This window comes from Anser brachyrhynchus (genome assembly GCF_964034855.1).
Source record: "Anser brachyrhynchus genome assembly, chromosome: 29".
Classification (NCBI taxonomy): domain Eukaryota; kingdom Metazoa; phylum Chordata; class Aves; order Anseriformes; family Anatidae; genus Anser; species Anser brachyrhynchus.
Window position 1 is genome coordinate 2,807,863 of NC_137722.1, and position 23,767 is coordinate 2,831,629.

Sequence of the window (23,767 nt, forward strand, 5' to 3'; positions counted from 1 at the left end):
CGTGACCAACCTCCGCCGAGAGCCAATCGGATCCGGCGCTGGCGATGCCCCGCCTCCCCGCTCCCTCGAGGGGCGGGGCGGGGCGGGGCGGCCGAAGCCGAACGTGGACGGAAACTGCCGAGAGCCTCCGCCCCGCGGCGGAAACGCCCGAGCGCGTTCCGGAAAGTGACGAGCGGGTGGGCGGCGAGGTCGGAGCGCGACAGGCCGCGGGTTCGAGACCCCGGGCCGCCACCAACGGCCCCGCCCGGGTCGGGCCCTGGCTGCGGGCCCTCTGCAGCGCCTTGCACGAGCCCTGGTGCAACGGTTTGCACAGATCCTCATGCAGTGGATTGCACAGACCCTGGTGCAAGGGTTTGCACGAACCCTGGTGCAAGCGTTTGCACAGACCCTGGTGCAAGGGTTTGCACGAACCCTGGTGCAAGCGTTTGCACAGACCCTGATGCAAGGGTTTGCATGAACCCCAGTGCAGTGGTTTGCACGAACCCTGGTGCAAGGGTTTGCACAGACCCTGGTGCAATGGTTTGCAAAGACCTTGGTGCAAGGGTTTGCACAGATCCTGGTGCAGTGGTTTGCACAAGCCCCCGTCCATCTCTTTGCAGACGGCTGATGCGACAACCCATGTGCTGGTTTGCAGGGTGCCCGGCCCCAGCACCGCATCGCGCCGAGCAGAGAAACAACGGCGGCAGCCAGAAGCCATCCTCGTGTTACAAAATCCCCTTTTCGCAGCCTTTGATGTCCGCGGGCTGGGGGCTGCCGGCCCCGTCACCCCGCCGCGGCCCTCCTGGGCCCCGCCAGCACCTCGTAGGCCTCCTGCAGCTCGATGAAGCGCCTCTCGGCCTCCTCGGCCCGGTGCCGGTTGTGGTCCGGGTGCCAGACCTTCACCAGCTCCCGGTAGCTCCTGTGCACGTCCTCGGCGGCGGCGCCGGATGGGATGCCCAGGACCTGGGGGCGAGATGGATGCTGGAGGGGGGGGGCAGCAGCGATGGGGGCCACGCGTGCCTCTGAGCCGACCCCTTCAGCCCCAACCACCCTGACAGCAGCTGCTTGCACCCCATGCCGCCCCCAGCCAGACCCCATGCCCCCCCCTATTTAATTTCTTCACCCCCACACACACACCCTCACCCGGGGACCCCAGCGCCGCGTCCCGCACCTTGTAGGCCCGCTGCCGCCGCTCGCTCCAGGTGCTGGGCTCGGGGCTGGCGAAGCCCAGCAGCTCGGCCAGGATCCGGGCGGCACGCAGGGGAAGGAGCAGGAGCCGCTCGGCGATGGCGCGGGGCAGCGCCGGGAGGGCCCCGAGCCAGTGCAGCGGGGCGCCCAGCACCCCGGTGGCGCCGCTGAGGACGCCGTAGGCGAGCGGGGCGGCGAAGGCCAGGTAGGCCAGCCCCAGGTGGTAAAGCCGGGCCGGCAGCCGCGGCCGGGGCGCCCCGGGGCGTTTGTAGCGCCGGTGGCGCTGGGCGGCGATGCTGGCGGCCAGGCTGGAGGGCAGCACCGCCAGCACCCGGCCCTGGAAGAGGAGGGAGGTGAGGAAGGCCGCGGCGAGGACGCTCGGCGCCTCGGAGGCCTGGTCGCCCACCGAGGACACCAGCAGCACCCCCAGCCCCACGGCCAGCGGCTGCGCCAGCAGCTGCGGCACCCAGGGCAGCGCCAGCGCCGCCGCCAGCCCGAAATACATCCCCACCGCCACCTGCCCCGCCAGGCGCAGGGCGCTCAGCGCCGGCACGCTCCCCCCGCGCTGCCCCGGCGCCCCGGCCCCGTTGGCGGCGGCCACCCAGCCGGGGAGGTGCCACAAGTCCCCGAGCCAGCCGGCGCCGAAGCCGCCCAGCGTCAGCATCCAGAGCAGCGCGTGGCTGTCGCGGCCCAGGTAGAGGTGGTGCAGCCCCAGCGGCCCCCCCAGCGCCCACAGCCCGTAGGCCACCAGCAGCCGCTTGCCCATCCCGGGCGGCTCACGGCACCGGCAGCCGGCGTCCTGAGGGAGGGAGAGGGCGGTTGGGGACATTGGGGGACGCTGGGCCCCCCACCCGCGGGCCCTCACCTTGTGCCAGACCCCTCTGCATCCCCCCGCGCCCAGCCGGGGCTTGCGTGTGCCCACCCAGGAGCTGTGTACCTGCTCAGGACCCCCTGTGCCCACCCAGGACCCCCTCTACCCACCCAGGACCCCCTGTGCCCACCCAGGACCCTCTGTGCCCACCCAAAGATCCCCAGGACCCACCCAGGACCCCTTTGTGCCCACCCAGAACCCCCCTCTACCCACTCAGGACCCCCTGTGCCCACCCAGGACCCCCTGTGCCCACCCAGAGCCCCTTCACACCCACCCAGGACCCTCTGTGGCCCCCCCCAGCTCCCCCGCACCCACCCGGGGTCCCGCACGCCCACCCAGCAGCACCCACATGGGGTCCCCCGAGCCCACCGGCCCCCTGCACGCCCACCCCCAGTTCCATGTGCCCCCCCCCAGCCCTCCAGGCCCACCTCTGCCCGCGGTCTCGCAGAGCTCACAGGCGGCTCTCCTCCCGCCCCCCCCGCCCCCCCCCCGGTATGGACTTTGCCCCCCCACGGTGCTGGGCAAAGGGCAGAGCCGCGGCGGTGCTCCTGCAGGGATGGGGGACATGGGGTGGGAAGACCCCCCCTCAATCCCATAGTGCCCCCCCCACAATCCCACAGTGCCCCCCAAAACCCCACGGTGCCCCCCACAACCCCACGGTGCCACCCCCAACCCCACGGTGCCCCCCCCACAACCCCACAGTGCCCCCCAAAACCCCACGGTGCCCCCCACAACCCCACGGTGCCCCCCCTACAACCCCACAGTGCCCCCCACAACCCCACGGTGCCCCCCCCCAAACCCCACGGTGCCCCCCCCACAACCCCACAGTGCCCCCCAAAACCCCACGGTGCCCCCCACAACCCCACGGTGCCCCCCCTACAACCCCACAGTGCCCCTCCCAACCCCACGGTGCCCCCCACAACCCCACAGTGCCCCCCCCAAAACCCCACGGTGCCCCCCACAACCCCACGGTGCCCCCCCCAGCCCCACGATGCCCCCCCCTCCAGCCCCTCACCCCCTGAATTCATCCGTGCTCATTCCTGGGGCTGTGCCCCCCCCCCCACCCAGCGGCTGCCAGCCCCCCTTTGCGGCCCCCCCCCCCCCCCACTAATACGCCCCCCCCCATTTCTCCTCCGCCGCCGTGTTTGCTCGGCTTAGCCGCTGCCGGCCTCCAATTTGGTCTCATTCATTATTAACGGCCCCCGCCGCTGCGCTGTTGACTCAGTCGCTCCCTGAGCGGGGATTCGGGCTGGGGGGGGCTGGGAGCGGTGACCCCCCTCCTTGTGACCCCCTCTTCGCCTTGCCCCCCCCCACACACACACACACAAGGGTGCACCCCCCGCGCTCAGCGTGGTTCGGGGTGGGGGGGGGATGCTGGGCACCTGGCTCCCAGGGGAGCCCCGTGATGCAGGGAGGGGGGCTGAGATGCTGCACCCCCCCCCCCTCCCCGCAGCCCCCCACACCCCCCCCTCCCCGGCTTAGCTGCCCATCAGGGCTGACAGCGGCCCCCCCCCTGCGCTGCCCACCCCGCCTGGCTGCCTCCCTGACAGCGGCTCCCAGCGGGGCCAGCCCCACGCTTGGCTGCGCTGCGCCCTGGGGGGGGGGGGAGCGGGTTTGGGGGGGGGGGAGGGATGCACTGTGGGGGGGGGGCTGCGGGACCAGCCGTGACACCCCCTTTCCTGGCTGCCCCCCCAGTAGCCGTGCGCCCCCCCCCCCCCACCTTCCCCGACGTGCTGCGGCGTGGGATCGATGCTAGTTGGGGGGGCTCCGGGGGGGGGGGGGCTCGCCTGCTGGATTGATTTCTTTAAGTATCTGGATTTAAAAATGTCAAATTTGGCTCTCGTGTGCGTGGAGCTGGGCGGTCGATGGGGTTGGGGGGGGGTGAGGATGGGCCCCCCCCCCCCCCCTTTCCGCTGCTGGCATCGGTGTCGTCATCAACCCCCCCCCATCCCACTTAGGATGGGGAGCTGGGGCCCCACTGGGGCGGGGGGCTCTGGGGGTGTCCCAGCAGCGGGGTGCTGGGTGCCCCCCCCCCCAAGACGCCCGTTTTAGGGTGTGATTGGAGCCATTGATCGGCCCCGGCCACCGGCGTTTAAGGCATCGATTTTCGGAGCCTTCCCGCTAATTGAAGCATTTGTCATTGCCTCGTTTTGGGGGGGGGGGGGGGGGGGGGGGGGTCCGGCCCCGGGGGGGGGGGCTGCCCCCCCGTGAGCCAGATCCGGCCGTCCCGAGCGGCACCGGAGGCTCCCGGCCATCCTCTCCGCTCCCCTTGCACGCGCGTGTCCCAGTTCACGTCCACACCCCCTCGCGTGAACACGCGTGTCCCTGCGCCCCTTCACGTCCCCGTGTGCACACGCGCGCGTCCCCGCGCGGATCCCCCCCCCCCCCCCACAATGCGACCCCCTGCGTTTCCCCTACGCCCCCCGCGCCCAGGGGCGCACGCGTGTGCGTGCACGCGCCCCACGCGCCCCACGCGCCGGCGGAAGGCATCCGGCGCCGGTCCCGAATGTCACGGTGCCTTGTCAGTTTGCCGGTAATTAATGCAAACTCCGGGGCCGGAGTCCCTCCGGACTCGTACATCACTGCCAGCGCCGGGCTGCAGAGCAGCCCCTTTACCCGAGTGCTGTTATTAGGGGAATTTTATATGTATTAGCTGGTGATGCACATTAATACATTAAAAATGTCAGCGGTGGAGGCCGGCTAATTGTCTGATTTAAATGTCTATTTGTCAGCGCGCGGCTCAGGTAGGCATGAGGCGAATCTGCAATGAGCCCCCCCCGGCGCGGGGCATGACACCGGGGATGGGGGCGAGCCCCCCGGCCCGTGACCGCCGAGGGGGCACCGGGGGGTCCCGCGGCGAGCGGGGGGAGAGCGGCGGGGTTTGGGGAGGGGGGCGGCGAGCGGGACCCCGCGGCCCAGCCGCCCGCCTAATTGCCGCGCGGCCGGGATGGATTTCTCCGCCCGACGTCCCCGGAATCCTTAATAAATGCCGCTTGTCCAGAGAATTAATCCGGGGCGGCCCGCAGCCATCCATCTCCGCACGCGCTGCCATGCCGTGATGGACGGCCCCGCTGCCAGCCCGCCGATGACTCAGCCTGGGGGGCCACGGGGGGGGGGGGGGGCCGTGAATTCCCCCCCCCCCCCCTCCTTGCTGGGAGCCCCCGGGCTCCCCAGGGACGTCCCCTCGCTTCGGTGACGGCTGCTGCCGCTCTGCCCCGTCCCCCCCCTCGCTGGGACCCCCCCCCCGGCACCGGCCCACAGAACAGGGGGTGCGGATGAGCCCGGGTGGCTGTCTTGGGGGGGGGGGGGGCACGACCCCCACCCTGTCCCCCTGGTGTCACCCCCCCCTGTCCCCAGCTCACCCCGTCCCGAGCCCAACACGGCCACCAGCCCCACGCCGCTCCGGGGCCGTGCCCCGTTAATAACATCCCTGCCGCCTCATCAGCAATTAGCAGCAGATGCTAATGAGCCCGGGGGTGGGGGGGAGAGCGGGGGGGGGTGGGGGGGGGGGATGCCGGTGTAGAGGATGTGCTGGGGCACGGGGTGCACGTTGGGGACATGGGGGACAGGGCGCATGTTGGGGACAGGGTGCATGTCCATGTCAGGGATGGGTGCACACCGGGGACAGGGTGCAGGGGGGGGCCCTGGCCAGGCCTGGAGTACACCGGGGGGGGTGGGGGGGACGCGGTGCCAGGCCCCCCGTGCGGGCAGCGGGTGACACTTCCCTCAACGGCACCACGCAACGAGGTGGCCTCGGCCGCTCCTGCTGCCCTGGGGACCTGTTGAGCTGCTCTGTCCCCGCGGTGTCACCGGGCATCCCCTCCGCAGCTCCCCCCCGAGCCGCAGCCCCCCACCCCCCCCGCTGCTGGTTTATTGTCGCCGTTCAAGGACAATTTTCATCCAATTTAGGCCCGGCCCGGCGGCCCGGCTTTATTGCAAACATGCCCTGGATGGAGCGCGCGGCGCCCGGGCGCCTCCAGCCAATCTATATTCATTTGCACAAGGCTCCCTCCCGGCCCCGCGCGGCGGGCGCTGACACGCCAATTTGTCTGCTGGTCCCAGCGCGGCGCCGTAATTGGGAGGGAAGCGCCTCGGCCAAGGCACGGCGAGAGGAACGGGGAACGTCCCCCCGGCCACCGCGCGCTGGGTGTTGGGACCGGCAGCGCGCGCCCAGCGGGCCGTGGACCAGGCACAAAGACCACGCGCCGTGCGCCACGCACAACGACCGTGCACCCATGACCGTGACCGTGCACCACGCACCGCGACCGTGCACCACACAAAACGACCATGCACCACGGACCCCGCGCAGCCCACGGCGCACCACGGACCGGGCATGCACCAGCCAGCACTGGGGCTTGGTTGGGGACCAGGCACGGGGGGCTGGGTGCGACCCCACAGGGCTGCACATCGCTGCACGAGCCCACGGGTCCTCAGGAGCCACGGAGGCAGATGGCGACCGCGTGCTTGCGCCCGCCGGACGATTGCACCAAGGCCCCCCCCCCTTGCCAGTGCTGCTGGCCCTGCTCGCGGCCCCGGGGCTGCGGCTTCATGCATTTATTCATGCTCTGCTCCCCGGCACCGCCGCTCCGCCGGCTGCTGCCAGCCCCGGCACTCGGACGGGGGCTCGGCTCCCCGCAGTGTTCCCGCCGCGCTCCCAGCTCTTGTCCCCGGAGCTGCTGGCTCTGCGGTCCAGGACGTGTCCATCACCATCGCCGTCATCCCCCGGTGGCCCCCGGCAGCGTTGTCCCTGATCCGGCCTGGGGACAGCGACAGCAGCAGGCGGCATCCGCGGGGCAGGGGCCCACCGCCGCTGTGTCCCCGTGCACCGCGAGGGACCCGGGACGTCCCCCACCGCGGCCGCTGGCACCTGCTGGAGCCGGTGTGGGGCTCAGCACCACTGTGGGACCGGATGGGGCCGAGCTCCCCCCCCAAACCCAGCCACCTCCTGCGGCTGCTGGGAGCTGAGGGCAGGATCCGGCCCTGAGCCCCCCGTTCCCCCCCCCCTCGGCTCCTTGCTGCCGCTCTCTCCGGGGCTGACCTTTCTCTCCGCCGCCGCCTCTATTTTTACCATCCGTGTTTGCTCTCCCCTCCCGCCCCTTTCTTGCTGTCGCTGCCAGCTGGTGCTGGGGGCCGCAGCTGCCCCCCCCTGGGGTGCAGCACCAGTTGCCAGCCCCCCCCCCCCCCAAACCCAGACAGGGCCAGGAGCATCCAGGACCCCCAGTGTCCCCCCGTGTCCCCAGGGCAAGGACCTTTTGGCCAGGCACCCATTCCATGTGAGCCCTCTGGCACTTGCTAATTAGCGCTCGGGCTTCCCCTCGCAGCCTCGCTAATTAATTCGCTGTTGTTGCTCATTAAGATCAGCCGGCGGAGGGGGTGGCGGGGACAGAGGCGGTGGGACTCCGGCGTCCCCCGTCCCCGGGGAGCAGCTCGGGCAGCATCGATCGCGCCCGGACCCCGTCCCCGCCGGGGGAGCTGCTCCCCGCCGCTGTAATTTGTTGCACAAACATCGCCGGGCGGTTCAGGATTGCATTGATCCCCCGCATAAAGGGCCCATAAATCCATCCGAGATCCCGGCTGATGGATCGGCGCCCTTTGGAGGGAGCTGGCCAGGCCTGCAAATTTAAAAACCGTCCGGATAAATTACACACGGGCGCTACGGCGGGAGCATCTCCCCGCCAGCATGCGTATGCACGCGCGCACACACGTGTGCACAGGCACGGGGCCTGCTCACACGCGTGCACACGCATAGTGCATGCACTCACACCCATGCACACACACACACACACGCAGCTTGCATCCCTGCACGCGCACACGGATGCGGAGGGACAGATGCCGACCCCGCAAGGACACGCGTGGCCCCTGCACACCGGAGGGGAACGGAGCCCCCCCCCCCCCCCCCCCCGGCGCGGGGGTGCGGGGCTGCCCCCCCCAAACCTCGCTCCTCTCTCTAATTGCGGCGCAGAGGCCGCGGGGAGCAGCCCCGGCTCCCCGAGCGCGGAGGGCGAGCCTTCGCTTTGCATAAAGGAGCAAATTCAGGCAGGGTTTGAAAAAGAGCAGCCGTAAATCAGCTCCCCCCCCCGCGCCCCCGCCGCGGAGGCAGCCGGGGGCTGCAGGACGCATCCTGACCCCGGCGCTGTGCCCGCAGCGGGGGGGGCCCAACAATCCCCGGGGTGCGGGGGCTCTGCCCGAGTCCCAGTGGTTGGGGACCGGCTGCGTGCGCCCCCCCCCCCCCTCAGCCACCCCAAAAGCAAGGGGACCCTGAAAATGGGCCAGCGGCCACCTGCCTGTAGGGACCCCGAGTGGGCTGCGTGGGGCTGAGTGGGGCTGCGTGACCCTCCCCAAAGCCCCCCCTGCCCCCTGCAGCGTGCACGCAGCCGTGCCCCTGAGCCCATGCACGCTCACACCCCTGCACCCGTCTCACGCACACCAAGAAATGCGCACATGCAGCATGGCCCTGGCAAAACACGCGCCTACGCCCTGCACGCGCACACCTTGCACGCGCACCAGTGCAGAGCCCTGAGCACGCACACGCATGATGCTTGCACACACAGCTGCTCGCACACACGCAGCTCTCTGCACACAAACGCTGCTTGCACACACACTGCGTGCACACACGCTGCTTGCACACATGCAGCCCCACACATGCACACGCTGCTTGCACACACACAGCCCCACGCGCACACACAGAGCTCTGTGCACACACACACTGCTTGCACACACACAGCCCCATGCACACACACAGAGCTCTGTGCACACACACGCTGCTTGCACACACACAGCCCCACGCACACACACAGAGCTCTGTGCACACACACGCTGCTTGCACACACACAGCTCTGTGCGTACACACGCTGCTTGCACACACACAGCCCCCCCCACACACACACAGCCCCACGCACACACAGAGCTCTGTGCACACACAGGATGCTTGCACACACACAGCTCGGTGCGTACACACACTGCTTGCACGCACACAGCCCCACGCACACACACAGCTCTGTGCACACACACAGCCCCACGCACACACACAGAGCTCTGTGCACACACACGCTGCTTGCACACACACAGCCCCACGCACACACACAGAGCTCTGTGCACACGCTGCTTGCACACACACAGCTCTGTGCACACACGCTGCTTGCACACACACACACACACGCGGAGCCCTTTACACACACGCATGCCCCCCCCCATGCAGCCCCCCCCCAGCCCTGCGCCAGCACCTCCGCTGCACCCAGTGCACCCCTGCACGCGCACCCCGGCCGCGCACACGCGTGCACACCTGCACCAGCACCTCCCTGCACGCTCACTCTCACCCCCTCCTGCGCCCCCCGGGCACCCTCCCCCCCGCACACACACCCCCCCCTCCTCGCTCTGGTCCCCCCACCCCCGCCCCCGCCCCCGCCGTGCCCGGTGCCGTCGAGCGGGGCGGGCGGAGCGGGGCTGCGGGCGCGGCGCGGCGCGGGCGGCGGTCCCGGCACGTGGCTCCCGGCGCCGCGGGCGGCAGGTACCGGCGGGCACCGGCGGGGGGGGGGGGGGGGGGACGACCACCGGGAACCGGGAGGGGGGACACCGGGAGGCGCGGCCCCGGGCCCGGTTGGGGCGGCCCCGACAGCCCCGGCCCCGCCGGAACCGCCCCGGGCGGCGCTGGCCGGTCCCGCCGCCGCCGCCGGTGCGCACCGGGGAGAGCGGGGCAGGGGGGGGCGCTCCCGGGGGGGGGCTCCCGGGGGGGGGGGGGGCTCCCGGGGGAGGGGGTCCCGCTCCCGGGCAACTTGGCGAGAAGTTGCCCCGCGCGGCGCGGCGGCGGCTCCATCCCGGCTCCATCCCGGCTCCGGTTACATCACCAGCTCCAGCACCGGCTCCGGTCCTGGTTGCATCATCGGCTCCGGTCCCGGCTCCGACACCGGCTCCGGTCCTGGTTGCAGCAGGAGCTCCGCTCCCGGCTCCAGCCCCGGCTCCGCTCCCGGCTCCAGCCCCGTCCCGACTCCCGGCTCCGCTCCCGGCTCCGTCGGTGGCTCCGCTCCCGGTTCCATCCTCGGCTCCGCTCTCGTCCCCTTCACCGCCTGAAGTCCCGGCTCCACCCGCGGCTCTGCTCCCGGCTCCGGTCTCGGCTCCGGTGCCAGCCCCGACTCCATCACCAGCGCCGGTCCCTGCCCCAGCTGCGTCCCCGCTCCCGGTCCTATTCTCGGTCCCAGCCCCGTTCCCGTCCCCATTCCCGTTCCCGTCCCCAGCCCCGTTCCCGTCCCCATTCCCGTTCCTGTCCCCAGCCCCGTTCCTGTCCCCAGCCCCGCTGCCATCCCCATCACTGTCCCCAGCCCTATTCCCGCTGCTCTCCCCAGCCCTGTCCCCATCCCTGCCGCCGGCTCCATCCCCATCCCCACCGCTGTCCCCGTCCCCGTCCCCGTCCCTCCCCATCCCCTCTCCCAGCCCGGTCCCCGCCAGGGCGTGAGGCTCAGCGGGCGGCGGGGCGCCGTCCGCCCCCCCCCGGCACCACCATCGCTCCCAAGGGCGACGAGGACCTTCTGGCGCTGGCCGCCTCCCGGCTGAGCCGCAGGAAGCGGGTGGCCGGGGCGGCCGTCGGCGTGGCCATGGTGCTGGTGCTGCTGGTGGCCATCCCGCTGCTGGTGCACAGCTCCAAGGCGGCCGCGCACTACGAGATGCTGGGCAGCTGCCGCATGGTCTGCGACCCCTACCCCGGCCCCGAGCTGCCCCCCGCCTCCCCGCCACCCTTCCTGCCGGGGGCCAAGGGTGAGCCGGGGCGCAAGGGCCGTGCCGGCGTACGGGGCCCCCCCCGGGCCACCGGGGCCACGGGGACCGCCGGGCGAGCCGGGCCGGCCAGGGCCACCGGGACCGCCGGGTCCGGGACCGGGGGGGTACATCCCCTCCTTCTACAGCCCCAAGATTGCCTTCTACGCCGGGCTGCGGAAGCCCCACGAGGGCTACGAGGTGCTGCGCTTCGACGACGTGGTGACCAACGTGGGCAACTACTACGAGCCGTCGAGCGGGAAGTTCACCTGCCCCCTGCCCGGCATCTACTTCTTCACCTACCACGTCCTCATGCGCGGCGGCGACGGCACCAGCATGTGGGCCGACCTCATGAAGAATGGGCAGGTACGGGCCGGGACCCCCAGGCAGCTCCCCCCCGTACCCCGCTCGCCCCCGGCCGGCCCCTTGCCCCGTTCCAGCCCGGCTCCTCCAGCCCCACTGCTCCGTGCCTTCCCCCGCCCGGCCCCTCCAGCCCCGTTCCCGCTGCCGGCTCCCCCAGCCCCGCTCTCCCTGCCTGCTCTCCTCGCTTCTCCATCCCGGTTCCCCTGTCTTGGTTTTCCCATCTTGTTTCGGTTCCCATCCCAGTTCTCCCTTTCTGGTTTCCCCTCACCCTGGTTCCTCCACCCCATTCCCCCACCCTGGCTCCCCCCTGCCCCCCACCCCCAGTTCCCACCGTCCCAGTTCCCGCGTTCCATTGCCCCCATCCAAGCCCTCCACCCCGATTCCCCGCGCCGATTCCTGTCCCCGTTCCCTCTTCCCCATTCCCCCACACCCATCTCCACCCATCCCATTCCCCCGATCCCATCCCTCTTCCCCTGCATCCCTTTTCCCTGCACCCGTGGAGCCACCCCGGGGTGCAGCGCAGCGCCCGCAGCCCCACACCCGCCCCCACCACCCACCTCCGAGGCACGAACCCCCCCGTCCCCCGTCCCCGGTACTCCCACCGTGGGGAAGGGGATTTATGCTCCCCCAGGACTGGGGGGCTCGGAGCTGGCAGGGAGCGGGGTCTGCCTGCAGCCGGGGGGACCGGGCTGTGCCCCCCCAGCCAGGACGGATGCCCCTGGATGCCTGGCCAGCGCTGGGGGGGCACCGGTTGTGCCCCCCGCCTGGTCCCTTTGTTCACAGAGGCGCAGCCCGGCTGGCAGCTCCCTTCCCCGCCTCGCCCCGGACGTTTTCCATTTATTGTGGGATAAACGAGCATCGATCTGCTGCGGTCGATGCCAGCCCCGCCGCCCCCCTGGGAGCTGCCTCCTTTCCCCGGGTGCCCCCAAAACCCTCGGGGGGGGGGGGGGGGAAGAGGAACACGGGGCAGGGGACAGCCACTGGCTCCCGGGGGCACCGGGGCTCTCTGGCCCCCTTCGGGACCAGGCAGGATGTGAGACCCAGCCCCAACAGCGGGGCCGTCCCATCCCGGGGGGACCCTGGGTTGTGGGGGGGGGGGGGGGCTTTGTCCCTGCCACCTCCTGTCACCACAGCAGCTGCTGGGGGGCTGGGGGTGTGTGGGGGGGCGATGCTGGGGTCCCTCACCCGGTTCTGCCGCAGATGGGCGGCACGACCTTGAGTGGCGACAGACGGGGGGGGCTCGAGCGGGCTTGGGGGGGGCGCGGAGCAGCTCAGCACCCTGTTCCTGATCTCCCCCCCTGGGGGACCTCCTTATACTGGGGGGGGGGGGGGTGTGTGCTGCACCCCCAGGTGCGGGCCAGCGCCATCGCGCAGGACGCGGACCAGAACTACGACTACGCCAGCAACAGCGTCATCCTGCACCTGGACGTGGGCGACGAGGTCTGCGTCAAGCTGGACGGCGGCAAGGTGCACGGCGGCAACACCAACAAGTACAGCACCTTCTCGGGCTTCATCATCTACCCTGACTGAGCCCCGCGGGGACGGGGCGCCGGGGGGGGGGGGGGGCACCTCCTGCTGCACGGCCCCCACCGGTCTGTCTGCCCCCCGTGACAGCCCCGGGGCGATGGGACACCCGTAAGGACCCCCCCGTGCGTGCACACACACCCCCCCCACGCTCGCTGCCCCGCACTCACACGCACCACGTGCACAAACACCTCGCAGCCCCCCCCCGTGCCCCCGCCCCACGCACACCCGCGTGCACGCAGCAGCCCCCCCCATGCGTAAATGCCCCTCGAGCACACCCCCAAAATCCCGTGACCCCCCCCCCCCCATTGTGTTCCACGCACCCCCGCATGCCAGCGCCCCCAAGGACACTGGGGGGGGCCCGGCGCTCTCCTGTCTCCCCCCCCCCCAGAGCCCCCCAACCCCAAACCCCGCGGCTGATTGCTGGGCTCGCGTTCCCCCAATAAACCACGCTGGGTTTGGAGACGTGGCCGCTGCCTCCTGGGGACAGCGTGGGGGGGCACTGGGGACTGAGGGGGGGGGGGCAGTGACCCCCCCCGATCGGTGCTGACCCCATCTGCCTGTCACCACCGTGCTGGTAACAAACTTGGGGCAGCTGGTGAGGCCGATAATGGGCACCTTTTGGCCACGCTGGCTGGCCCCGGGGATGGGAAGGGACCCCCCCCTTCACCATGCACGCTTTTTTGGGGGGAGCACACTGGGGCCACCTCGTGCCCTGGCAGCATTTTGGGTGCCCAGAATGGCAGGAGGCAGCCCCAAGATGCGCCCCCCCCAAACCTGGGCCTCCCCAGAGCCTCCTCCCCAGCGGAGGGGGGGGGGAGAAGCGTGGCCCTGCCTGGTGGGGGGCAGCACCCAGGGCCCCCATGGCGGCAGCAGCAGGGCAGGGGCTCCCAGCACCCACAGAGACCCCGCGGCAACGTGCAGCACAAAAGAGTTTATTAGCAGCACGATGGTGCCCATGGGGGCAGCCCCCAGCCCCAGGGGGGTGGACGTGGTCACAGCTGCCCCGGGTGCTTGCAGGGGCCCTGGTGGGGGGACACTGGGACCAGGCCGTGCTGGGCCACACGACCCCAAAGGTTCCTGAGCACCTCCGTCACGCCAGGAAGGCCCTGCAAATCCTGCCACAGCAGCTGCAGCAGCAGGGTCACACGCTGCGTGGGGAAAGCCTGAGTGCACAGCTCTGCGTGGGAACCCCCGGAATGGGGGGACGACACCTGGGTGCCCCCGGCCTCCCTGCCCCACGCAGTGCCCTCCAGTCTGAACCCCGGGGTCCCCTCCACCTCCCCAGGGAATGTCCCCCTGCCCCGCCGCTCTGACCCCAGGTCTCCCTCCCCTCACCCAGGCTCTGTCCATCTCCCCCCCCAAGGCCTCCCCACCTGAGCCCTGGGCAGAGCCAGCACCTTGGGGTCCTCGTCCCCCCCCAAAGAGCTGGTGGGAGGGGTCCCCACAGTCAGGCTCCCTCTGCCCCAGGGTGCCCCCCACCTCCACAGGGACCCCCCCCCCCTCGGCCCCTCGGGGTCCTGCTGGCCCTCGTCCTCCCTGAAGAGCTGCACCACCATGTTCTGCCTGGAGAACCTCTCTTCTTGCCCCCCCCCCACCCCCCGCACCCCCCCGGCTTGTCACCCCCCCGCTGGGCGCCCCACACGCGGCTGTGGGGGGTGAGGCGCGGCGTGCGGAAGAAGCGCTCTTTGGACGCCCCAGGGCGAGACAGCGGGGGGGGGGGGGATTTTGGGGGGTGTGGGGGGGGCAGCACTGGCACCTGCCCCTTCACCCCCCCCCCGTACAAACCATGGGGACGGGCACACGGCGAGCCAAGCCGACGTTGGAGGGTCCAGATGCTCTGGGGGGGTCAGCGCCTGCAGGCGGGGGGGGTCCTGAGCACCAGTACAGCCCCCCCCCAGCGCAGGGCGGCAGCGTGGGGGGCACAGGGGGCGTACCTGGGGTGCTGCTTTCATTCGAGGGGCGGTCTGGGAGCACGGACGCGCTCTCCTGGGTAAGGAGGGAACCTGGCGGTGCAGCTCGGGCGCCCCCCCGCGGTTTGTGGGGGCCCGTGCGCCCCCCGGGCAGCTCCTGCGGTGCCCCCGGCCGAGGAGGGGACCTCGGCCCCGGCAGGGGCTGCCCCCCGTGCCCCCCCCCCCCCGCCCCGCTCAGCTGCTCACCGGGCAGGACAGGGGCCAGCGCGGCCGGAGGGGGCGGGTGTCACAGTTATGGGGGGGGGGGGGCACAGAAAAGGGGGGGGGCACCCAAACACCGGGGTCCTGCCTGCGGGGGGGTGGGGGGGCACCCACCTGCCTTCACCGCTCCGTGCGTCTGTTGAGGATGCGGGGGGGGCGGGGGAACGGGGGCGTCCCGGGGGGCTGCAGGGCCCGGCTGTCCTCGCCGCCGGGGGGGGCACGTGAAGCCATGGGGGAAGAGGCCCCGGTCCCGGTCCCGGTCCCGACCCCCGGTACCGCCACCGACACGCCGCCTCCGGGCTCCAGCCTTTATTTGCCGCTCAAGCGCGAACGGGGACGACGGGGGGGGGGGGCAGCACCCGGCCCCCCCCCCCAGGGCCACCCCGTCCCCAGCCCACCCCCGGGGGGGGCAGCACCGGGGCGGGGGGGGGGGGCCGCGCTCGGTACAACGGAAAATCCGCCCGCGGCGGCGGCACGGGGAGAACCAAAGGGCGATAACCAGCGATAAATAGGGGGGGGGGCACGGGGGGGCGGCCCCGCTGCCCGGCCACGAGCGGGGAGTCCCGGGGGGTCCGCCCCGGCCTCCGTCGGTGGGGGTAGCACCGGGCGGGCAGCACCGGGGGGGCACCGGGAGCCCCCCCCCTCACTTGGGCTCCGCTCGCTCCTTGTGCGACTCCGTTACCACCTGCTGCGGGGGGAGAAGGCGGGGGTCAGCCCCATGGGGGTCAGCCCCACAGCGGGGGGGGTCAGCCCCGCACCGGGGGGGGGTCAGCCCCCCGTTGCTTACCTGCCCATCCCTCGTCTCGATGGTTTTGATGAGCAGCATCCTCCGCACGGGGCTCGGCACCGGCTCCAGCTCAAGCACTGGGGCAGGGAGAAGCCGTCAGCCCCCCACCGGGACCTCGGGGTGCAGGCGTGGGGGCAGCACGGCCCCAAAGGATGCAGCTGCACCTTCCGGGGGTCCCCGTCCCCCCCGTGCCCCCAAATCTGGGCTCCCCCCTCAGCCCGGCCAGCCCTCACCTGAGCTTCTGGTGCTGAAGGAGGCAGCAGGGTGCGGGGGGAAGGTGGCCCTGGGGAGGGAGAGGGCGGTGAGGGGAGGGCGGGGGGGGTCCCGGTGACCCTGGCCCGTGCTGAGCCCTCGGCCGCGGGAGGAGCTCGGGGCTGGCGGCAGCAGCAGGGCCAGGGCAGCTCCCCTGCCTGGCCTTGTTTTCTGTGTGTGCAGCGAGAAATTCTCGGGGGAACTTCTCCGAGCGTGGGAGTGATGCGCGGAGCTGTGGTTTGCGGTTAAATTCCATGACAAGGGGGTGACTGGGATGGGGGGGGGGTTGCCCCTGTTCTATGGCTGGGGTCTGCACGGCTGCACCCCGTAGCGCTCCCAGCGCCGACAGGGACGCGAGGCCACGGGTGCTGCTCCCTCCCTCGTGTCCCAGCCCGAGTGGCGCCTTCCCCAGCGGGACCACCACGGCGCCTCACCGGCTCTCCTCGCCCTCCAGCAGCTTGCGGTACGTGGCGATCTCGATGTCCAGGGCCATCTTGATGTTGAGCAGGTCCTGGTACTCGCGCAGGTGCCGCGCCATCTCCTCCTTCATGTGCTGGATCTCCTGCTCCAGCCGCCCCACCACGTCCTGGTAGCTCCCGATCTCCACCCCGAACTCGTCCTCCATCTCCCGCATCTGCCGCTGCAGCGCCTCGTTCTGCGGGGAGGGGGGAGAAGGGGTGGCAGGGGGCTGCGGCTGGTCCCTGCGTGTCCCCCCCCGTGTCCCCCGGTGCTCACCATGCCCTTCAGCCCGTCCACCTCGCAGGTGAGGCTCTGGATCTGCCGCCGGGACTCGTTCATCTCCTGCCTCGCCAGCCGCAGCGCCTCGTGGTTGCGGTTGGCCGCGTCCGAGAGATCGGCGAACTGCGGGGACCGGGGCGGGGGTGTCAGGGCTGCGGGGACATCCTGCCCCCCTCCCCGTGCCCCCCCGCATGTCCCCGGGTACCTTCGACTTGTACCACTCCTCGGCTTCCTGCAGGTTCTTCACGGCGATGCTCTCGTACTGGGTGCGGATGTCGCGCAGCGCGGCCGTCAGGTCCGGCTGGCGGAGCTCCACCTGCACCTCCGCCTGCTGGCTCTGCGCGCTCACCTCCAGGTCCCGCAGCTCCTGCGGCACCACAGCTCGCGGGCGGTCACGCCGCCGTCCCCCGTCCCACCCCCCCCCCCCTCGCCGCCCCACAGCCCCGGCCCCCACCTCCTCGTGCAGCTTCTTCAGGAAACCGATCTCATCCATCAGCAGCTCAATTTTGCGCTCCAGCTCCAGGCGGGACAGCGTGGCGTCATCCACGTCCTGCGGGGAGAAAACCGTGCTGAGCCATGGGGAATGTGGAGGGAACGGGACCCCCGGGACCCCCACTGTGTCCCCCCCGCCCCGGAGCAGGGAGCACCCGGTGTGTCACCAAGACTTAGCACGGCGGCACGGGCACCGTGCGGGGTGTGCGGGGGACTGGGACCCCCACCCGCTCACCTTGCGGAACAGCACGAGGCTCTTCTCCGCATCCTCCCGCTTCTGCATCTCGTCCTCCAGCCTGGGGGGCAGCAGCGGTGAGAAGGAAGGAGGGGGACGGGGTGCAGACCCCCCACCCTGAGCCTGCCACTGCCTGGGTCCCCCTGCACAGCGCAGGGGATAGGGGAGGAGGACCAAGAGGGGCCCCACAAGCCTGAGGTCCCCCCCTCGCACCCCCCAGCTGCAGGCAGGCCCAGCCCCTCCTGCAGAACCCGCAGGTCCCTGGGGTCCCCCACCCCGGTCCCCATCGCAGGGCCTTGGGCAGGGCCCCGACCCCATTGCAGCCCCATGGGGTCCCTCACTGGGACCTGCTCCTCCCCGGGGGTCCCAGCTCCACCTCTGGCCCCATCTCCTCCCGGTGCTCGTCCCAGTCTGCTCCCAGTGCGTCCCCTCCTGCAAGGCGGGGACCCTGCGCCCTGCCCTGGGCCCCACCCTTCCGCAGTCCCTTGTCCCCCCCCAGCCCCCCCGTGCCTCCCCACAGCTTTCCCCAGCGCACACCGGCTGCATCCCCTGCCCCCCCCCCCCCCCCCAAAAGACCCCCGGTTCCTCCCAGGGCATCCCGCTGCACGCCCCGGTCCCCTCCCCAGCAGCGCCCCCCGTCCCCATCCCCACTTCACGCCCGGGGCATCTCCATCACCCCCATCCCGCTGCCTTCTCCAGCGCGTCCCTGTGCCCACCCCAATGCTCTCGGGGGCACCCCCCCGCTCCCCATCCCGGCGCACGTCCCCTGTCACCGGGACACTCCCGGCCCCTTCCCAGCGCATCCCGATTCACGCCCCGGTCCCCACCCCCGTGCATCGCCCCTCAGCCCCCGGGTCCCCCTCCCGCTTCACGCCCCGGTCCCCAACCCGGTTCACGCCCCGGTCCTTCCCCCGGAGCATCCCCCCTCAGCCCCGGGTCCCCACCCCGGTCCCCACCCCCGGAGCATCCCCCCTCAGCCCCGGGTCCCCACCCCGGTCCCCACCCCGGCGCATCCCCCCTCACCCCCCGCTCCCCACCGCCGCCCCTCCCGGGCCGTTCCCCGGTCCCGTCCCCCGTCCCCCGTCCCCCCCCCGGTGCCGGGCCCGCCGCCCACCGCTGCCGCAGCCCCCGCAGCTCGGCGGCCAGCCCGTCGCGCTCGGCCTGGAGGCGATCGCGGTCGCGGCCGAGGCGCTGCAGCCGCTCCCGCAGCCCCCGGAGCTCGCCCTGCACCAGCCCCGCGGCTCGGGGGGCGGCGGCGGCGTTGGCGCGGCCCAGGGCGGAGCGCAGGGCCCCGTTCTGCCGCTCCAGCGCCCGCACCCGCTCCAGGAAAGCCGCGAAGCGATCGTTGAGCGCCGCCAGCTCCGCCCGCTCCGCTCCCCGAGCCGCCGCCGCCTCCGCCAAGCGCCCGGGAGCGGCGGAAACCGGGGCCGGCGGAGCCCCGGGGAAGCGGCGGGGCGCGGGGGGGGCGCGGCCGCCGCGGTCCATGGCGGCAGCGGGGAGGAGGCGGCGGCGGTGCCAGGCTCCGGTCGTTTATAGCGGGAGGCTGCTCCGCCCCGCCGGGGGGCTCCGGTAGCGAGAGGACGGGGCTGCGGGCGGGGGGAGCGCGGCCCGCCCCCGCCTCGGGCTGCAGGGAGCGCCCCGGGGGCGCGGGGAACGACGGCACCGGGGGGGGGGCGCGGGGGGGAGGCGCGCGGGGAGCGGGGCCGGGAGCACCGGGGTGCTGGGGCTGCCCCCGCCGGGGTGCAGGGAAGGGGCCGGGGGATGCACGGGCAGGAATCGCGGGGGGGGGCCCCAACATAGTGCGGGGTGGGGCCGGGGGGGGCACAGCTCCCCCCCCCCGTGGGGCTGCAGAGGGAGCCCCATTCAGGCTTCTGCAAGGCTCTGCAGAGCACCCCCCCCCCCAGCTGGGTGCCCCCTGCCCAGAGCGCTGCAGGCCCTGTCCCCACAGCCAAGGGAGGGGGCACCCCGTCCCCGTCCCCCCCACCCCCCCGGGCCGTGACTTGGCTCCCGCAGAGCCGCCATGCACAGGGGCAGCGCTGAATAACGGGCCTTGGCCCCCCTCCATCCCCCTCCTCCCCCTTCCCGGGCATCGCTGCAGCAGGGCGGTGCTTTACGGGAAGCGGCCGGGTGCTGGGGGGGGGGGGGGTCTGCGCTCCCCACCAAGCCCAGCAGCCCCCCAGGCTCCGCAGAGCGACGCCAGGCAGGCCAGGAGCCGCGACGCCACGTAGGGCCCGTCTGCACCAGCGCCCTGGGCTAACCCAGCCCTGCCCAGGGCCGCATCCTGCTCCCCGCCCATGCACCAATGCTGGAGGGCATCTGAGGACCCAGCACTGGTGCTGGAGGGCATCTGGGGACAGCCCCAGCCGTGACCAGGGGCAGGGTGCGAGGTACCACGGGGCCACCAAGCCCTCCCAGGGGACATCCCCGGGGTCTCCCCCATGTGGCAGCGCGGCAGGGTTATGGGGAGCCCTAGGGACACCGTATGGCACGGGGCAGGGCTCAGCCCCCAGCCCAGGTGCTGTGCAGACAGCCCAGCACCATGTAACCCACTCACAGTAGGTGCAGCCCCCAACCCACCCAAGGTGCCCCCCGCCAGCCAGCATCCCCCCCTCCAGGACAGCCCCCAGCCACACAGGAGGCCCCCCCCAGTATCGTCAGCTGGGGGTCCTGCCCAGGTGAGCGTGAACCAGAGTGTGTTGGGACAATAAGCGAGAGGCAGGATGATGCAGATTGGGCTTTTAATGAACAGCTCGCGGTGCAGCTGGCAGAACAGACAAGGCACTAGTACTCCCCTTCCTCCTCGCCCTCCACGCTGTCAGCCCCCACCTCCTCGTAATCCTTCTCCAGGGCGGCCATGTCCTCCCTGGCCTCCGAGAACTCCCCCTCCTCCATGCCCTCGCCCACGTACCAGTGCACAAAGGCACGCTTGGCGTACATCAGGTCGAACTTGTGGTCCAGGCGGGCCCAGGCCTCGGCGATGGCCGTGGTGTTGCTCAGCATGCAGACGGCGCGCTGCACCTTGGCCAGGTCCCCCCCGGGCACCACCGTGGGAGGCTGGTAGTTGATGCCCACCTTGAAACCAGTCGGGCACCAGTCTACGAACTGGATGGTGCGCTTGGTCTTGATGGTGGCGATGGCGGCGTTGACGTCCTTGGGCACCACGTCCCCGCGGTACAGCAGGCAGCACGCCATGTACTTGCCGTGCCGCGGGTCGCACTTCACCATCTGGTTGGCCGGCTCGAAGCAGGCGTTGGTGATCTCGGCCACCGAGAGCTGCTCGTGGTAAGCCTTCTCGGCCGAGATGACGGGGGCATAGGTGGCCAGGGGGAAGTGGATGCGCGGGTACGGCACCAGGTTGGTCTGGAACTCGGTCAGGTCAACATTCAGGGCCCCGTCGAAGCGCAGGGAGGCCGTGATGGAGGACACGATCTGGCCTATCAACCTGTTGAGGTTGGTGTAGGTGGGCCTCTCGATGTCCAGGTTCCTGCGGCAGATGTCGTAGATGGCCTCGTTGTCCACCATGAAGGCGCAGTCGGAGTGCTCCAGCGTGGTGTGGGTGGTGAGGATGGAGTTGTAGGGCTCCACCACGGCCGTGGAGACCTGCGGGGCCGGGTAGATGGAGAACTCCAGCTTGGACTTCTTGCCGTAGTCGACCGAGAGGCGCTCCATGAGCAGGGAGGTGAAGCCGGAGCCGGTGCCGCCCCCGAAGCTGTGGAAGACCAGGAAGCCCTGCAGCCCCGTGCACTGCTCAGCCTAGGGGGAGAAATGGAGGGGGTTTGGAGCAGGTCAGCCATGGCTTCGCACCCCGGCACAGAGGCAGCTGGAGCCACCTGTCTGGAGCCAGCCCATGGGCAGCCAGGTGCAGCCTTTGATGTGCCAGGAGCACCCAGGGCAGAGCCGGCGGCGCAGCAGGTCCGGCTAGCCATGGCGCTGGCCCTGGCGTGGGAACTGAGGTTCAAAGAGCTCAGGGCAGCCGCACCAGTCCAACCAGCCCCACTGTGCTGGTCTGGCTGGGACCGAGTGAACTTTCCCTGCAGCAGCCCACGCAGTGCTGTGCTCTGCACGTGCAGCTGGAACAGCAGTGGTGGCACCCCAGCGCTGTGTCTGCTGCTGAGCAGCGCTGGCACAGCATCGGGACTCCCTCTAACCCCCCCCCCCCCCAGAGCCAGCAGGCTGGGGATGGGCAAGAGGTGGGGAGGGAACGTCACCGGGGCAGCTGACATAAACCAACCAAAGGGATATTCCGTACCATATGATGTCACTCTCAGCAGTAAACGGTGGGAAAAAGAAGAAGGGAGGGGTGGGCTCTCGTGAAAACGTCTGTCCCCCAAACAACAGCTACGTGCCTTGAGGCTGTGCTTTTTCCTTTTTTTTTTTTTCTCCTATTTTTTCCTTTCATTAAATTATCCTTATCTCAACCGGTGAGTTGTTTCTTTCCTTTTCTTCCTCCCCTCCTCTTCTGAGGAGGGGGAGTGGGAGAGCAGCTGTGGTGGAGTTCAGCTGCCCAGTCATGTAAAACCACCACACCCACACCAGCACCCACACCAGGGCTGCACTGCCCACGGGTGTCCCAGCCTCCTGTCCTGACCACAGCACAGCCGGGCTTGGCACCAGGCTCAGACAGGGCCCTCGGGGCAGGCGTTAGGGAGGGGACAGCCCGGAGCCAGGGGACAGCCCGGACCTGTCTCCCCTGTCCCAGCCCCCCAGGGCAGCCCCACCTTTTCTCCTCAAATGATGCATCCCAGCGTGCTGATGGAGCGAGAAGGACGTGCTCATCACCTCCCCTCTGCTTCCCATTGTCCCTGGCCCACCCGGGGCTGGGCACCCACCCCCAGAGACCCCGTGGGACCCCTCACCAGCTTGCGGATGCGGTCGCGCACTGTGTCGATGATCTCCTTGCCGATGGTGTAGTGCCCCCGCGCGTAGTTGTTGGCCGCATCCTCCTTGCCCGTGATCAGCTGCTCGGGGTGGAAGAGCTGCCGGTACGTCCCCGTGCGCACCTCGTCTGCGGGACAGCACCACGCACCCCGTTAGCACCGGGCACCCCCCTCGGCACCCACCGCCCCCCACCCCGGCTCCCCGCGCTCACCGATCACCGTGGGCTCCAGGTCCACGAAGACGGCCCGGGGCACGTGCTTGCCGGCCCCCGTCTCGCTGAAGAAGGTGTTGAAGGAGTCGTCCCCCCCGCCGATGGTCTTGTCGCTGGGCATCTGCCCGTCGGGCTGGATGCCGTGCTCCAGGCAGTACAGCTCCCAGCAGGCATTGCCGATCTGCACGCCCGCTTGGCCCACGTGGATGGAGATGCACTCGCGCTGCGGGGCGCAGGAGAGGTGTTCGGGGTCTTGCTCAGTTTGGCCCTGATGGCTCTGCCCACCCGACCACGGAGCCGGGCGCGGGGCTTTCCCCGTGGTTATGCCCGGGGCTGCTCCCCGCCGCCGCCCCCCCCCCCGGGGAATCCCCCCTTCCACCCGCCCGGTGCTGCCCCGCCGGGGTTGTGCAACGCGGAGCTCACCCGGCCCCCGGTGCCTCCTCCGTAGGGGCCGGATCCTGCCCCCCCAGCCCGGCAGCGCCAGCCCTGACTCACGGCGGCACCGCGGCGCCACCGGGGCCGGTTCCGCGGCCCGGGGCAGGGCGAGAGCCAGCTCCGAAAGCCGCCGGAGCGCGGCCCCGACGGCAGCGGGAGCCTCCCTCGGGCCCCGGCCGGCTGCTGCCGGCTTCGCCCGGGGGCCGCCCCCACGCGCGACTCCCCGACCCTCGTGGGGAGCGCTCCCAGCACCAGGGGAAGGGGGGCCCCGCACCCCACGGGGGGGGCTCTCGGGGTGGGCTCCCCCCTACCTGGGGAGCCCCAGGGTGCGCGGTCTCGGGGGGGGGGGGGCGGACCCAGGACCCACGCGGGGCGCCCCCAAACCGACGGGATGGGAGCCCCGGGACAGCCCAGGGGGACCGTGCCCCTACGGGGGTCGCTGCCCCAGCCTCCCCCTGCCCGCAGCGGGGGCGCGCCCGGCCTCCCACGGAGCCCGCGCCCCTGCACCCACGCGGGACACGCGAGACCCGGGCCCCCCCTCGAGGCCCAGCCCCACGCGCTACCGGGAGGCACGCGGGGGCCCGCAGCCCACGGAGCCCAGCCCCACTCGGGGCACGGGTGGGGGGGTCCCGGCCCCGGCCCCCCCCTCACCATGGTCGCTCACTAGCCGGTCGCCTGGGAGCCACGGTGAGAAGATCGCGGGGGGGGGCCCCGTGGGGCCGCGCCTTATATGGAGGGGGGCGGGGCCTCGGTGGGCGGGGCGCGGGGAGGGCGGGGCCACGCCCACCACGCCCCTCCAGGCCCCGCCCCCCGCCCCCGCCCCGCCGCCGGTTCGAAACTCCCGGGGAGGCGTGGGCGGGGAATTTGGGGGGAACTTGGAGGGCTCTCTTCGCTG

General features: G+C 71.7%; 4 protein-coding genes and 1 long non-coding RNA gene across 6 annotated transcripts; 1 reads left to right on the forward strand and 4 right to left on the reverse strand.

Moving 5' to 3' along the window:
- Window positions 1–684: 684 nt before the first annotated feature.
- On the reverse strand, window positions 685–2,533 carry DNAJC22 (DnaJ heat shock protein family (Hsp40) member C22). The gene is made up of 3 exons (XM_080570990.1): window positions 2,467–2,533; window positions 1,151–1,966; window positions 685–942 (listed from the first exon to the last, which is right to left on the reverse strand). The coding sequence occupies exons 2-3, from the start codon at window positions 1,931–1,933 to the stop codon at window positions 763–765; spliced, it is 963 nt and encodes a 320-aa protein (XP_080427116.1). The 5' UTR covers window positions 1,934–1,966; window positions 2,467–2,533; the 3' UTR covers window positions 685–762.
- Window positions 2,534–10,626: 8,093 nt separating this feature from the next.
- C1QL4 (complement C1q like 4) lies at window positions 10,627–12,924 on the forward strand (the record flags this gene model as incomplete). The annotated part of the gene is given in 3 exon segments (XM_080570525.1): window positions 10,627–10,824; window positions 10,826–11,149; window positions 12,497–12,924. Coding segments are annotated over 3 exon segments (702 nt in total). The 3' UTR covers window positions 12,677–12,924.
- A 665-nt stretch (window positions 12,925–13,589) lies between these two features.
- Window positions 13,590–14,852, reverse strand: LOC308183930. Its single transcript, XR_013942531.1, has 3 exons — window positions 14,608–14,852; window positions 14,459–14,526; window positions 13,590–13,821 (listed from the first exon to the last, which is right to left on the reverse strand). It is a non-coding gene; the product is annotated as an uncharacterized lncRNA (long non-coding RNA).
- Window positions 14,853–15,146: 294 nt separating this feature from the next.
- Window positions 15,147–18,989, reverse strand: PRPH (peripherin). Of its 2 annotated transcripts, XM_080570593.1 has the most exons (9): window positions 18,463–18,987; window positions 17,349–17,409; window positions 17,076–17,171; window positions 16,827–16,988; window positions 16,619–16,744; window positions 16,318–16,538; window positions 15,865–15,914; window positions 15,632–15,708; window positions 15,153–15,532 (listed from the first exon to the last, which is right to left on the reverse strand). In XM_080570593.1, the coding sequence occupies exons 1-9, from the start codon at window positions 18,831–18,833 to the stop codon at window positions 15,488–15,490; spliced, it is 1,209 nt and encodes a 402-aa protein (XP_080426719.1). In that variant the 5' UTR covers window positions 18,834–18,987; the 3' UTR covers window positions 15,153–15,487. The 2 variants fall into 2 exon arrangements, 1 of the variants encoding a protein (XP_080426719.1); XR_013942541.1 differs by lacking the exon at window positions 15,865–15,914 and having other exon boundaries at window positions 15,147–15,532; window positions 18,463–18,989.
- Window positions 18,990–20,114: 1,125 nt separating this feature from the next.
- On the reverse strand, window positions 20,115–23,544 carry LOC308183984 (tubulin alpha-1A chain-like). The gene is made up of 4 exons (XM_080570592.1): window positions 23,524–23,544; window positions 22,438–22,660; window positions 22,205–22,353; window positions 20,115–21,101 (listed from the first exon to the last, which is right to left on the reverse strand). Exons 1-4 carry the CDS (start codon window positions 23,524–23,526, stop codon window positions 20,130–20,132), a joined length of 1,347 nt encoding a protein of 448 aa, XP_080426718.1. The 5' UTR covers window positions 23,527–23,544; the 3' UTR covers window positions 20,115–20,129.
- Window positions 23,545–23,767: the final 223 nt, after the last annotated feature.

What these genes read in the sequence shown, in the direction of transcription:
- DNAJC22 (XM_080570990.1), bottom strand. Translation starts at nt 1,933, where the DNA reads ATGGGCAAGCGGCTGCTGGTGGCCTACGGGCTGTGGGCGCTGGGGGGG. An exon ending in GGCGGCAGCGGGCCTACAAG is followed by an intron (nt 943 to 1,150) that starts GTGCGGGACGCG and finishes TCTCGCCCCCAG; the next exon opens with GTCCTGGGCATCCCATCCGG.
- PRPH (XM_080570593.1), bottom strand. Translation starts at nt 18,833, where the DNA reads ATGGACCGCGGCGGCCGCGCCCCCCCCGCGCCCCGCCGCTTCCCCGGG. An exon ending in CTGCGGGGGCTGCGGCAGCG is followed by an intron (nt 17,410 to 18,462) that starts GTGGGCGGCGGG and finishes GCTGCCCCCCAG; the next exon opens with GCTGGAGGACGAGATGCAGA. An exon ending in CTGGAGGGCGAGGAGAGCCG is followed by an intron (nt 15,915 to 16,317) that starts GTGAGGCGCCGT and finishes CTCCCTCCCCAG; the next exon opens with GGCCACCTTCCCCCCGCACC.
- LOC308183984 (XM_080570592.1), bottom strand. An exon ending in CCTGGAGCCCACGGTGATCG is followed by an intron (nt 22,354 to 22,437) that starts GTGAGCGCGGGG and finishes GCTGTCCCGCAG; the next exon opens with ACGAGGTGCGCACGGGGACG. An exon ending in GCGACCGCATCCGCAAGCTG is followed by an intron (nt 21,102 to 22,204) that starts GTGAGGGGTCCC and finishes TTCTCCCCCTAG; the next exon opens with GCTGAGCAGTGCACGGGGCT.